This window comes from Branchiostoma belcheri, unplaced genomic scaffold (assembly GCF_001625305.1).
Source record: "Branchiostoma belcheri isolate BF01 breed outbred unplaced genomic scaffold, Haploidv18h27 scaffold5, whole genome shotgun sequence".
In the NCBI taxonomy this organism is placed as follows: Eukaryota; Metazoa; Chordata; class Leptocardii; order Amphioxiformes; family Branchiostomatidae; genus Branchiostoma; species Branchiostoma belcheri.
The window spans coordinates 8233067-8248681 of NW_017804131.1; the positions used below are offsets into that span (position 1 = coordinate 8233067).

At 42.1% G+C, this 15615-nt stretch overlaps 2 protein-coding genes across 2 annotated transcripts; both read left to right on the plus strand.

The window, feature by feature from the left end:
- The first annotated feature begins 62 nt into the window (after positions 1–62).
- LOC109479752 lies at positions 63–1802 on the plus strand. Its single transcript, XM_019781740.1, has 2 exons — positions 63–227; positions 952–1802. Exons 1-2 carry the CDS (start codon positions 63–65, stop codon positions 1663–1665), a joined length of 879 nt encoding a protein of 292 aa, XP_019637299.1. The 3' UTR covers positions 1666–1802.
- A 3293-nt stretch (positions 1803–5095) lies between these two features.
- On the plus strand, positions 5096–13036 carry LOC109479753 (ankyrin homolog; the record flags this gene model as incomplete). The annotated part of the gene is made up of 5 exons (XM_019781742.1): positions 5096–5109; positions 6316–6439; positions 11622–11720; positions 12728–12826; positions 12938–13036. Coding segments are annotated over exons 1-5 (435 nt in total), but the record flags the coding sequence as incomplete, so codon positions are not given.
- Between the last annotated feature and the right edge of the window lie 2579 nt (positions 13037–15615).

Here is a 15615-nt window from a genome sequence, read left to right on the forward strand (position 1 = left end):
TCAGAGCGGAACAGACGTAGACGTCAGCTACTCCTTTCCTCTGTCAAGTTTCTTGAGCCATCATGTCGAGACGAGGTGGCCGGCAAAGGCAGCGGCGGTCTCGAGCTCGAGCCGCTACTTCTCCCAGTTTCCCGGCCTGTAACCTGCCGGCTGAGCCGCAGGGCGGACACCGGCTGGTGTTTAAAGCGGCTATGATCACCATGTTGCTCCTTGTAACTGTGACTACGGTGAGTCTGCTACATTATCACTTCATATCTCTGTACCATCTTTCACATATGTCAAAATAGGTAGTCTGATCTGTCACCATCGACTACTGATTACCCATTAGGCCACACGGCCTTAATTTTATGGATGACATCCGCGCGCGCATTGATTTTCGCCTGTTCTCAAAAAAAAAAGATCACGTCCTCCAAGGCTCTGGCCTGGCTCTAGGCCTGGGTATTTCATGGTTGTTAGCGACAATACGGAGCCAGTGGTAACCCTGGAGGATGGCACCGATGGCACCAAAGTTCCACGACTCAAGAACTCAGTACATACTACAGTGCCGATGCATAAATTCCGCAAAAAGCCAGCATGTGCCGGCTTGTCGTGTACGTCGCTATGCACTGCTGGAAATTCACAATACCAGCTTTGTATTCCTGTGGTTTAGTAGAATTTTTATTTTTGATCGGAATTTTTTTATTCGCCCGCGCGCATTAGTTTGGGGGTCTTCGGAGGATGTCATCCATAAAATTAAGACTGCGTAGCCTTAGTTTACTTTGCTTAGCTGTTCTTCATGCATGGACTATCGTGAAAATCATTTCAGCTTTATTATGTATTAATCTTGAGGAAGTTTAGACGATTGTTCACAGAACATGATGAAACATTTTCCCGACTAAGTCGCAAAGGTTGCCCACCCAGGCCTTGCCTGTGTCTAAACTCTGTTACTATGGCAGAATGTGTTTATTTCAGGTGGTTACTGAGACCGTCACAGTTCAGTGGTACTACAACAACACGGCTGCAGATACTACATCTGCCCACCTTCCCCCGTACCGAAGCTGGGGATACAGTACAGGGACGGATCCCGAGGTGGCGCACAACACCAGGAAAATGTTCCCGGTAAAGCCCGTATTTGGAGACGACCCGACTCAGATTCCCGACGATGTGATCACTCGTGATGCTCCCCCAACACCACCTATTCAGGGGCCAACCGTCTTTGGATGCACCGTGCAGGAGGAAATTGACGGCAAACCGGATATACTCAAGTCCTGGGCCTTCATGACGACAGATCAGCGCAACGTGTACCTCGCCATGGCGCGGCTTCGCATCAGGAAGCACTTCTACAAGGTTCTCAACCGCGAGTTTGATCCTAAGATGACGGCCGCCTCTTACAAGATGACCCAGTCTGTTCCCGCCTGTAAGATGACCCAGTCTGCGGTGAAGCCGGACACATCAACTGATGAGAAAACAAAGGGCGAGATGGAGAAGACGGAGATGGCTACAGAAGGCAAGGTGTGGGTGGAGAACGCCACAGAAACGTCGACGAAAAACGCGACAAGCCACGATGGGAAGCAACACATGATCGGGGGTATCGAGCGGGTTGAGACGGTCGCATTTACGGTGTTTGATTTGGTGGTGGCGGCGTCGGTGGCCTACAGCTACATCTGCACGGCACAGATCACTTAAGTCAGAGACAGATCCACACGTGGTTGGAACCGATATGTATATTTTTATGTTGTATGAGTATGAGCTTCTGATGAAGTTATACTTTTAATGAAAAAAAAGGAATACCCCTGCCAAGAAAGCAAGCCTACGACAGATGCTATTAACTTTTCTTGCCACGCTCGGTAATGGGTTGGTGCATATTTGAGAAACATTGTTCAATTGCTTGTTTTACAGTGACGTTAATTGGTAACAATTCTTTTTCTACTAAGGCCACACCAATTTAATTTGTTGGTTCACGGATTCGCCCGCTTCATTTTTTTCTTATTTGCAAAAAAAAACACATTTCAGCCTCTGAATCAACTCCAAAATGTTCATATTTTGGTCAGAACAGTTAAAGGAGGTCACTTCTCTTTAGAGTTGTTACAGTTTTTCCATCTATCAATGCAGTGGTTTGATTAAAGGTTTGAAATTTAATGTTTGAATTACAAACTAGCCCAGTGTGTTGACTTCATGGCCCCGATCATGCCATTTGGGGCTATCATAGGATGCCTTAGTATGTTTTCATTTTTTTTCTCCCTGTCGCTTCATAATTTTTCTTAAAAAATCCGAGAACCAACAAATCAAATTGGTGTGGCCTAAAGACATAAATGCCTGAGAGATGCTCTGTTACTTACCCACGTCAACATCACACATTTCATTGTTATATCTCCTTTTTCATGAACGTCTTGTGAGGGAAAATGTACCTTTTTCCCCATGTCATGTATCTTCTGTATATTAAAGAGAATTTGCGCGAAAGAAGTCAGTTTCCTTGTGTTTTTAAAATATATCTGTTAACGGTATAAAGTACAAGACGAGAGGTTTTGATCAGTGAAGAATGTAGTGTTATTTGTTCAACAGTTACGTCATTACCCTTACCTTTAGAAGGGGACTAGAAGGAATACTCATACATGTTGTGCATTGACGTTATACGTGAAGTTATTTTGGAGCACGTACTCTGTTGAAAATAATGAGGGCACGTTATTACAACAATACACAGAACCAAGGACAGGCGTGTTTCGTGTTTGGATAGAGTTCAGCACCAAGGACAGGTGTGTTTTTGGTGTTTGAATGGAGTTCAGCACCAAGGACAGGTATGTTTTCGGTGTTTGAATAGAGTTCAGCACCAAGGACAGGTGTTTTTGGTGTTTGAATAGAGTTCAGAACCAAGGACAGGTGTTTTTGGTGTTTGAATAGAGTTCAGAACCAAGGACAGGTGTGTTTTTAGTGTTTGAATAGAGTTCAGCACCAAGGACAGGTGTTTTTTGGTGTTTGAATAGAGTTCAGAACCAAGGACAGGTGTGTTTCTTGTGTTTGAATGGAGTTCAGCACCAAGGACAGGTATGTCTTTCGCGTTCGAATTGAGTCCAGTTCGTGCAGTAAGACTAACTGCGTCAGAGAACATTTATCTATTTAGTCATCATGCGTAGCCTCTACCAGGTTTCAGATCTAGAGAAGAGTAGAAAAAAAACATTATACATGCCAGGGGGGGGAGGGGGTCGGTCCGCTGGAACAGTATATTTGCCGCACCAGAGCCCCAAGCTCCATACCCAGCAGCCTAAATTATCCTATTTCCTGATACTATTTTACATAGGATTAGGCAACATGTTTAACCCTCAAACACCCGAAAAAAATTCCTCCCGTGACTTTGTCAATAAACCTCTTCTTGAAGTTCTCCTAATTTTGTTTTTGGAGATCGACACGAATTTGTAAAAATAACAACGGAAGTCTGATGTAAGACCGCCTGGTGTCCAAACGTATTTACACTTTCCTACACACAAAATTATTCGGATGTCCTCCATATGTCTTCAAGGAAGCATTATTGTTTTAATATTATGCAGTTTGCCAAATAACCTCAGCCTCAGGAATTAGGTCATCAGGTTTTCAGAGGTCATGACCTTTGACAATAATATGAGGTCAAAGGTCAACCATATGTTCATTCTTCATCCTATTTTTTGCACAAATTATGATAATGAGCTGGAATTTTGTACTCTTAACGTTAATCATGCCAAAATATACCTCTTACTACGTTTAACCAATATATGTGCAAAGGTCACTGAAAGGATGCAAAAAGGAATGTAAATTTGAAAGAAACCAAATGGGGTTCATTTGGACCGCGTTCGGTCATTTCCGTCGCAAAAAAAGTTCGGGTGTTTGAGGGTTAATGTTCCTGGGAATATCATTGATGACGTTGAACATTTTACTAACACATATGCCACAATATAACACAATAGCATATGCCTGTTTTCCTTGTTGCAAATGATTTTACATTGATAGTGGTGTCCTACCTAGCGATTCAAAGGTGTTCAGGCTGTTTAAATGTAGTGTTTTTCGTGATTTGTTTCCCTTTACGCTAGAAGATATTTACCCCTACCTACTAGCCTGAACTTTATGATTGGAAAAGGCGCATACGAATTCAAGAATCGATGACTTGTTTAAGAGGTTTTGAATGATAGATTGCCAAGAGCATTCAAGTCAGCTTCCTCGGACAGACTATAGCTGACGTGTTTCATGACTTAATATCGGATAGGCAACACATTTGAAGTCTCCCAAACCCTTCTGTCACTACCGCCGTGTTGTTGTCAGTCCCTTGAAACGATCGACAGCCAACCCTCCTTTGGTAAACAAATCAAGCGAGTCGTCTTTCACCTGTCGCTCACAGTCAACATGACCCACAGGCTTTTTCACTGACCGCAAAAGCGGAACTTGTAGAGTAAACCAGACCGCCATTTTGGGAAAGACGTCCCAGACGTTAGATCTCGTCCATTTTACGAGCAGGCGCAAGTAGAGGTAAGTTTTACTTTGTAATTTGCGCAGGATGTTTTAGTACAATTTGTCAAATACATGCCTGATTTGTTTTCGTGTTCTCCTTGTCTGAGCTGGTGTCTGTGTGGGAGTTGTCGCGAACTGTCTCTTCAGCTCAGGAAATATTAAGTTTTATTGCAAATTCATGCCCGAGGGCTAATTGCAGGAACAGAAGAAACATTTGGTATAAAAACAGACAATTAATACACATAGAACTACTGATAACTACTAAGAAACTACTAGTAAAAAACTACTGGGTTTGACTCTTTTTTTAAGACAGAGGAAGACAAAGGATCCCCCTTGTCTGTAATTTGTGGGTTTTCGGTTGTTAATGTCATTTGTGTATGTGTGAAAGTTTGGTTAGAATTTGGAGGCTACGTCAAAGAGTTCACTTCGTTCATTACTATAGAGGGTACAATTTGAGATAAAATGCGTTTGTCTTCCACCGTATTCAACGTACAATGTTTGCAAATTCGTTCGTTCACACATGCAGCCTGTTATACCGCCCTCTCTCAATTTATATAATAAGGAGCATGGAAACTTTGTGAGTAATACTGTCCTGCGAAGAAACGTATTTCCCACATTAATTCGTCATACAGAAACGCACCCAATGCGGATCCGGAGGTAAATTTTATGGATGACATCCTCCACAGAAAACAAAACAAGACGGGCAAAAAAAATTCCTACTTTTCAAATTTTGACATCACAAACCTTGTTAAACATAAAATTACACCTGTATTGTGCTGGGTAACTTTCAAATCCATTGTCATTGAAAAATAAACGTTTTCAATCATGGTACAATTGATTTTGATTTAGTGGGAACATCATATGTAAAATGAATACATCACTGCATCAAAGTAAAGACAAAACAGACATCTTTACCCATTTGGCACGTTGAACACTGTCATAGGGCAACATAATTTTTTTTTCAAAATCAGGCCATGTTGATTTGATTATATGGATGGTTTCCAAAAAAAAAAAGAAGTTTTCAACCATACTGTAAATCGTGCAAAACAGTTGCTAAAAGAGCAAAAATATATCATAAGTTGCAAGGAAAACATTTAGAAACGATACCAATGTCGTAGAATGCCAAAATCAAAGGAAAAAGACAAAATTGTAAAGAAATGAATTCGAAGAGTAGATTATTCGCCATAACATACTCTGTGCCATTTGTTCAACCTTCATGACCACGTAGATTTCATAGTGAAAGCAACTTTTTTTGTTGCAAAATTTTTTTTTATTCGCAAGCGCGCATCAGTTTTGGGGTTCCCAGAGGATGTCATCCATATAATCAAATCAACATGGCCTCAGGCGAAATTGAATGCGCGCGCTGATGTTATCCATACAAATTACTTGCTGTGGCCTAACTATGCCACAGCAATGTACATGTAGAAGACAAATTAGGACTTGCCTTTCAAAGTTCATTAGGAAATTCTAGAGTTCCAGTGCTGTACATAATAGGACTTTGATACATTTAACGAATATATATTATAGCAGGCAGCACATGTATAGATAGAAAAGTATGCAAATGAGGACCTAATTAATTTAGGACATAACGTGAAATGATTTATTATTGATAAACGGTGGGAATTTCATACTTAATACGTAACTTTTGTTGATATCTAGATAGTTGAGATATTGATGTTTATGAAGTTATAGTTTTCTTCACCTTTGTGATCAGTAAAACAATAGCCCTGTAAGTAGGAGTAACGTACATCTAGGTGAACATCAAATCATCGCAATTGGAACAGAGGAATAAAACTTCGAGTCAATCAAGAACTGATGAATAATGTGTCAGCAGTAAGAGTATTTATTGCTTTTACACAGCAGGTGCCCGGAGTATCGACCTGCCATGTACGAGCACGAGCTTTGGAAGGCTGTAGGGACTGGAGACGAACAGACCGTGAGGATTGCTCTTCAGGCCGGGAGGGACGTCAATCAGAGGTTTACATTGGTAACTGCAGCTTATGAACGTTTTTGGTTTTGCAATTGGATGGCTGGTGTTTCTATCGCTTTGCTGTGCAGCTCGTATTCCATACACCGAATTTATTTATTTATTTATTGTTTGATTCAGGCAGAACCCATAGACAACATAGACAACACAAAATACATAAATCTAAAAATACAATGTCTAGGATAAAAGAAACTGAGCGAGGGCCTATTTAAGGTCTGCTTACCAACTGGCAGTATCGACGCCAGAACTGACTTCTGGGGAAGGCATCAGAGCGTAAGAGCAAACTAATGATGCCGTTACCCGACGCCAGGAGGCGGGCCGCAAAAGAGTGCGTCAGCTTTCGCCTCCTGGCGTCGAAGGTGTCGACGCCCAACTGGGCAAAGAACAAGCTGTTACTAGTGGAGCGAGGCTGAGACAGCATCATGGTAGGCAACTCGCAGCCTCTGCAACACACCTGCGCTATGATTGCTCCATAGTTGTACGCAGTACATGGGGGAACAATGCGCTACAAAGAGTATTCGCTTAACCTCAGCGGAGCAGTTGCCGAAAGTTCGGATTAAAGAGTTCGCTTTTGTGTACAGCTGGCGGGTTTGATTACGGATGGAATCGTCGTCAGAAAGGTCCGGTGTAATTTGGAAGCCAAGGTAGGCGACCGAAAGCACATAAGGCAGTGGTGTGCCGTACAGTTTCACAGATGGTGGCGTACTAGATGTAGACAAGCGGCTTCGGCGACAGGGGAAAAACATACAGTTCGTCTTCTTGTCACAGAAGGTCATATCATTTTCGGCACCAAAAGTCTCACAGATATGAACCAGTTTCTGTAGGGCCTTCGCCGAGGGACATATCAAACAAAAGTCGTCGGCATACAAAAGATGATTTACAGGGACTGCCAATAAAGCAGCCCACATTGGCAGCGTTTAACTTAACAGTAAGGCTCGTAACGTATGCATTAAATAGTAGAGGGGAAAGTAGACTCCCCTGGGGAACACCGTTGCCGAAGCAAAAGCTATCCGAAACGGAAGATCCCCAATGCACCCTGAGGGATAACAATTGAAACCAGTAAACAATAATACGTACTAAATAGACGGGTACATTTCTATTGTTGTCGGTATCACATGACATTTCTTTGGGGGAGGTATGAGTAAGTAAGTATAGACAATCATGTCCTGAGATTTTGGCGACATCTCAGGGAGGAGCCTAATGGTACAGTATTGTGTGCAATTTGCAAGAATTCTAGGAATTGCACAGATAATTTGTCCACAGGCATAGAATGTCCACCGGAATGTCTCCCAGCCTGTTTGCAGACCCACGTTTATGCCCACATTCCTGGAAACCCTTGCGGGAAACCTGTCTGCCCCGATGCCCTACTTTCTCTAACCCCGGGGCTCGTGCACTATACACTCAGGGGAGGAGTAAACTGTATCTGTCTACACTTAACAGGTACCAGGCCCTCCTAAAAATCATGAGATCATGACAGTGCCATGCAAACAATAACCCTAACAGCAACCACCATCGCCATGGCAATGTATGTTTTCATTGCCAGTCTTGTTGGCATGTCGTCCACCTCATCATGATAGATCGTGGCGTACTGATAATGCTTCGGTCCCAATTGAAAAAAGGGGCCCTGCCGGGTAGTCCCCGGGCTGTTTTTTGGCACTTTTGGCGTGACCCGTACGTGGCCCCACGGGACACCCTGTGGCTACCGGGATATTGGGCCCGGCGGGGGCCCGAGAAGAATTTAAGTCTGAATTAAATTCTATCCGGGCCCCGCTGACAAAAAGACGCCGTGACCTCATCGTGAGAACACCGAGAGGTACCCCTCCGGTTGCCGGCAGTCCACATTGACACATTTGTTACGTCACAGACCAGATGAACAGAATAAAGGTGTATACTTCGTAAACCCGGCTAAAATGTGTGACGTCACAGACACGTTTCTTTCTGGCTGGAGAGAACAACTTAGAAACACTAGTAAACTTCATACATATTCTAAAATCAAAAAGCACTTTGGCATGGAAGATTATCTCACATCAATTTATAATAAATAGTTCGCAACTAGCATAAGTAAACTGAGAATCAGCGCGCATTGTCTTCAAATTGAAAAAGGTCGACACCACAACACACCAGCCACTCAGAGACTGTGTTCCGCATGTAATGAGAGTATTGAAGATGAATTTCACTTTGTTATGACTTGCCCCACATATAGTAAAGAAAGAGATACATTGTTACAGACTATTACCACTAAGTTCAGCCAATCTGGTACACAGTATGATACATTCCATGAATTATTGTCATGTCCAACTACCATATCTGCTTACGTAGGCCAATTTCTGTACACTTTATTTCATAAGCGAGACCATATCATCAATACATGAACATATTGTAACTCATATACTGTATAGATAGTAGTTTGTAGTAAGAAATGTAATAAGATAGTTTAGTTTTGTAGTTTTGTTGTATTACTGCCACACATTGTACCATGTACGATTGTCGAGCAATAAAGTTCATTCATTCATTCATTCATTCATTCATTCATTCATTCATTCATTCATTCATTCATTCATTCATTCATTCATTCATTCATTCATTCATTCATTCATTCATTCATTCATTCATTCATTCATTCATTCATTCATTCATTCATTCATATTAAATGATCACAACAAAAGCGTGAATTCTGCACTACGTATAGGTCAGTACAAGACATCGTCAGAGAATCTGCCGGGTACCTGCCGGGTGCCTGCCGGAGACCGATCATAGAGGCTGACAAAATTTACAACAAAATGTTTATTAAGGAAACTTTAAATTGTGACCACGACAGCCGATGCACTGCCGACACCTGAGCCCGACCGGGACCGGCCGGGGCTACATCCCCGACGGGCTACGGCGCAATTGGGACCGAAGCATAAACCGTGATTGTGGTACAGATGCCCAGTGTAGCATGAGATGATGGCATCTAACGTGTTCAAATCGTTGCCTCAATCATTTTATCCATTTATTCTATCAAAAACAACATGAATGCAAGTCGTTGTGATTCTTGGACCTTAGTTTGATTCATTAAGAACATATTCACAACAAGAATTCTGAGATTTCATACCTCCATGAAATATGTAGAGTTAATGTAAATGTTTTGTTTAATTGAATATGAAAATAAGGTGGCAATTAATATAATGTAGTTTAATTTATGGTGTTCTAAACTCAACTTACAATATTTTGCTTGTCAAACTCCTATCCTTTGGCAAAATTTCATGTAAACATCCTCATTTAAACTTCCTCATTGATTATGCAAATTGCCTCTATATTAACATAATATATGCATAGTGTTGTTAACATTTAAGTAACCTACACATGTCACAAGGTACAGAATTGCCATCATTCACCATTAAGAAATCATATAATTTTCGCAATTAATTATGCAAATTAGGTCATCATTTGCATAATTGGTATCTGGTATCTGTTGACGTTCTACTGCCATAGATTACATATATTACATGTATGAAAGTACTATAATGTAAAACACTGTAATTATAGAATTTCCTCATTAATTATGCAGATTATGTCCTCATTTGCATAATTTGCATTCAATCGTGTACATCTCTCTCTCAGCTACCTACCTACCACAAATAATGAAAATACATGTTTGTTGTTTCTATCTGGACTTATTGGCTTTGAAAGATTTCGCCCGAAGGTCCCCTGCAGTTCCAGAACAAGCTGGTAGGGGGACCAAACAGGAAAAGCTATCTGTCACCACAGATTCAAGACCATAGCATGTTCAGGACAAAAGATACATAACCGGAAGTTCTGCTACAGTACCAAGGTCATCCACCAGGAGGCCCATATTTGACCTTGACCTTTGTCTTCTTAAGACCTACCAGCATACCAAATATCATCACAGTCCATAAAGGCCGTTATGAAGTTATGCTGACTACAAATGTGCGGAAACACAAACACACAGTTAGGCACACAGTTGGCAAGTTACCGTTGAGAATATGAAGGTCAAGTTCCCATGTCATTGAATTTGACCTTTTGTGTTGGTCGTTATTATTGTTAGCAGGATAATTTTTTGAGCATGTTACCGTTGACGATAGGATGATCTAGTTCGGAAATGGTCGTCGTGGGAGGTCCGTACGTTACTGTAGTGGGCTTTTGGTGATTGTTGGTTAGTAAGGGCAGGCGAAGTCTTGGTCTGGTTTTATATCTAGGTTAAAACAGCAAGTTACAGACAGGAAGCTGTCAGCAGTGGCTTCTTCCGAAAACATTTTCTTTCAATCATGTCAATGGTTGTTTGTTGAAACAACAGTCCCCAGCAGGGGCGTGCTTAAGCATCGCTAATTTGACAGCACTGTGACCACCAGTGTAAACATCTGGAATCGGGAACAAAGTTGGTATACTGTACACAATGGCCTGGTCCAGGCACCATGGATCGCTGGAAAAATAGTAGAAAATGGCCAAAATAAAGGGAATAGTATGCCGCTAAAGGGAGTTAGCCCGAGATACAATTTGCGACTCACGGGAGGAACGTAACCCATTTATCTTACATACCGCATTCCATCACAACAATTGGCCATTTTGTAGTGCAATTGTTTCCAACGTATATTGGACACACGCTTCAACAACGCTGGCTGAATAGAAGAATAATTTAGTTGAAGGAGCTTTTGCCATTTTGAAGTTTGGATCGCCGCGCATCGGAGGGAAGAAAAACACCGGCCAGACTCTCCAGGCCAATTCTCTCTCCTTTTTTGCCGAATTCTACGATCCGTATTTTCGTAGAAAGACATGATACAGGCTTGGGAAATAGTATGTTGCTTCATCCACAAAAGGACTCACTGACTACTATAACTACGATAATCATCTTCAAAAAACCTACACTATTACATACACACAACACCCACCAAAACAATATCACACTGTCGAAGGCATGAGCCCTCCGAACTCTAGTTGTGAATAAATGCATCGGCCACACAGTGTAAATAATTTTGACATTCCTATTAGAAACATTCCTCGTAGAAATACATGCAGATGTCATGGCGTTTTTTGTGACTTTAAAGAAGCAAGCAAGTTTTAATCACCATCCATTTTAAAATTATTTAGTCGCGGATTTCAAAATCCTATCATGCTGTCCTTGAGAGTCTGAATCCACCAATGGGCAGCAGCTTTCTAGTAATTTCACTGTGTGTTTACACAGGGTGGCTGGACAGCACTCCATGTGGCCAGCAAGAACGGGCAGACTGGGGTAGTGAAGCTGCTGATTCAACATGGCGCTGATCTGACGGTGAGAAGCAAGGTAAGTACAGTCATCTCATGTAGTTAGAATTAAGGGGCAATTAATTACTGTTGGAAATATCTATCCTGAGAATATTATCTGATTTCTGGACTATTTGGGACCATTAACCAACCAAGGCAGCGGTTTAATTAAGGGTTAATGACCCGCCCCGAGGTGAATATAGTGTGATAAAACCTTGTCAGTTGCTATTACCACCGAATAAAGCCACCGAGTGAGCGTCACCGAGATAGGGCGGGCCATTAACGCTATTATCATATAGCCTATCAAAACTTACACAGTAAGAGTGACACATTCCTGTATAACACATACAAACTTAAATAGAACATGTGTTCCATCTGGAGTCCCCTGAGGACACTGGGGCAGGGCCGTGTTATATTTGGGTCATTGGCAGGGAACAGGTGTTCTTATGGGAGTCACCCGAGGCCATCCACAAGTTATTTTTGGAATAGAATCGTGTTTTATTTGGGCCATCGGAGGTTATAAGCGGGTGATTATTTGATTGTTTAATGTATGGATTGGAATGAATAATGACCCGGGTTTGACTCGATTTGTGACATTACGGCGTCATAAGGAATGTGGAATGGAGCCTTCTGATTGGTCAACGTCACCCGGCTATATGATAATAAAGTTTTAAATAGTAGGAAGCTTTTAACACTCTACGAAAGTTATGATAATACATATTTGATTGAAGTTATTGCGCCTTTAAAAAGTTTGCACTTTCCAATGATTCATAGCCACAATGTTTTGTTACATGTACGTTTGTTCTATAGATACATGGTTGTCAATCGTATAACCTGAAGGCCAGACGCATAGCACACTAGGCCTAAAGCTAGCTATGAACACCAGATAATTTTAGGTCTGGTGTGCTACGGGTCTGGCGTCTAGGCTATCAATTAGTGTAAAGTACTTTTATCTTAAACTAAAAATTCTATCTTTCTGTCCTTTTTGTAGTCTGTTTGAACCAACTAATGTGCAGCAGATTTCTAATTTCTCCGTGTGTTACACAGGGTGACAGGACAGCACTCCATGTGGCCAGCGGGAACGGGCAGGCTGAGGTAGTGAAGCTGCTGATTCAACATGGCGCTGATGTGGAGGCTAGGGACGAGGTAAGTACAGACAATCATCTTATGTAGTTAGGATTAAAAGGGGTAATAAATTATTCTAATATTACTGATGGCGGTAGAAGATTTCTATAAATTTCTCCGTGTGTTACACAGGGTGACAGGACAGCACTCCATGTGGCCAGCAGGAACGGGCAGGCTGGGGTAGTGAAGCTGCTGATTCAACATGGCGCTGATGTGGAGGCTAGGGACGAGGTAAGTACAGACAATCATCTCATGTAGTTAGGATTAAAAGAGGCAATAAATTATTCTAATACTAGAAAGGCCAATATTTGCTTTGGAGCAAATACAGCGATGGGTTCACCACATTTTACGACATGAGTTCGGAGGACTCATGCCTTCGACAGTGTGATATTGCTTTCGTGGGTGTTGTGTGTATGTATAGTGTAGGCTTTTTGAAGATGATTATCGTAGTTTCCGTCAGGACCAAAGAAAAATGATCGCAGTTGTATCTCGCGTTGGGGTGGACAGATGTAATTGGGACTCGGTATACGTTCTGCTATTGGGCTGTAGATGGTGCACGTTCTTTTGTTCTTATTGTATATGTGTTTTCGGGCGTGAAAATGAATTTTATTGGCGGCCCCCGGACACCCCTTTGACTCAGTTTGAGTCTGAAAATGGTCGCCCGGGTTGACCTTTGGTGTGTTTGTGGTGAGATTGGTTCACTTTTTTGTCACCGAGGGGTGTTCCACAAAGGGGGTGTTCGGTGTCGATGAAAGATTTGTTTTCAACAAGGCACTGGTATCATTGGCGGGTGGACGTGGTGAGATATTAGTCGTTCCTGACGTTTTAAATTAGATACAATCAAACGCAAGTTTTGCGAGTAGTAAAGTGGTGTATGCTAAAGTACGGGACATCACCAGGACCAAGGACATTCTATCACCGTGTGATGAAAGCTTCTTGCCGGGACAGACCTCGATCTGCTCGGAAACATGTATAGAGAGCACCGGGCCGTCACGCCGAAGGTTACGTAGCTAACACTTCCGGGTTATCGAACAAGGACATTATACAGGTCCTTGAACGAACGTAAAATTATGTGGAAAAATGCCATAAATCCGCAAATAGATATATATTTTCCCCAAAGGTTCTTTGAATTGTGGCAATCATATTTTCACTAAATGTGGCTATGCAATCGTGGAAAACAGCGTTTTAGGGGGCACACCCCAATTTATTTGGGGCCTCTATTCGAAGCTGCACACCCTCAAATCTAGCGACCGTCTCTGGCGTGGAATAATTCGGAAGGAGAATAACTGTATATGGGACGAAAGGATATCTCTTCAGCTACAAGACAAGCTGAGTTTGGTTTCTTCAACCTTTTTAAGTTTGGTAAAATCAACGGAAAAAACATTATTTTCACTCCAAAATTAATGCCCAAAATTGCGAATTTTCGCGTAGGATAATCCCACAAAAAAATTTTCCGGCAGAAATGACTGATGCTGGCAGAAAGACCCAAGCCTTGACTATACCCGAGTAAATTATAAAGAAAATTCTAGTACTGTAATTTTCTAAACAGTCCACGGCGCGAGGGGTTGCAAATCCACCCCTACGAAGCCGCAGAGCGAAATCTAGGTCAAACGGGCGGATTACACTTGGCGCGCAAGGATACCCGGAAGTAAGGTTCGGTTACACTCTTCAGCCATGTTAAAGTTTAATGATACTTCGTGGCAGTTTATTAGAAATGTCACCTCAAACTTGGACCCTCAAAACCCTTTCGTCACTTTTTTTACAACGGACTACCCCGGTCGCGCAAGAACTGGGGTGTGCACCGTTTAGTGCATGTTCCTCAAGAAAGAAAATTACTCCGCACGTGTAGGGTCTAAAAGAGTCCCGACAAAAAAATGATTGTGTCCGAACAGCGTGGGTTTAGGTCCACCATAAAATCCCTTTCATCCCTCAGACCTGATCTAAAAAGGATTTGAGATGAAAGCCTGTTTATTACTGACAGGATCAGGCAGGGAAGTTTCGGCGTCCGGGCGATTGCCGGACGTATACGCTTATTTTGACCTGAGTACTGCGGTGGGGCACAGTGAGCCAAAAGAGAGCCTCTTGCGGGTCATGGGTAATTGCCATACTAGCAGTGTGTACACCGACGATTTATTTTGGTACTTCTTTTTTAGATAATTTTTTTCTTGTGCAAATTATGCTCAGAAAGGCCCAGTTTTCTGGTAAGAAGGACAGAAGAATGTATATTTTTAAAATATGGCCAAAAAGTCTGACATTTTTCATGGTTTGACCTGTTATTAGCCTTTAAAAACTTGTGATCTTGTTACCTGCTATTAGCTGCGTGTATTAGCGATGGCTTGGGGATTTATCTCCCTTTTGTGTATTTGAGGATTTACAGATGAGTTTTTGATAGCGTATAGTCTGTCAACAGCATAACTTGAGAAAGCTTAGGTGGATTATCTTGATATTTGGTAGGTGGGTAGGTCTTGATGGGACCTGGAAATGATTAGACTTTGGACCCCCTAGCGGCTTGTTGTGGTACTGCAGCTGAACTTCCAGTTTTGATATCTCATGATCTACACATGCTGGGGTGACGAAATCTGGATGGTAGGTAGCTCTTTTGCTGGGGAAGAAGTGGCGTGAGCTTGGGCCCCCTAGCGGCTTGCTCAGGAACTGCAGGTCTGTCTGATTGAAAATATTCAAAAGAGGATAACTCAAGAACCGGTGGACGGATCGTCGTGATTTTTGGTATGTAGGTAGCTTACGTGATGGTCGGTATAATTATGCGGCAATTATGCAAATCTGGATGTAATTTGCATAATTAATGGAGA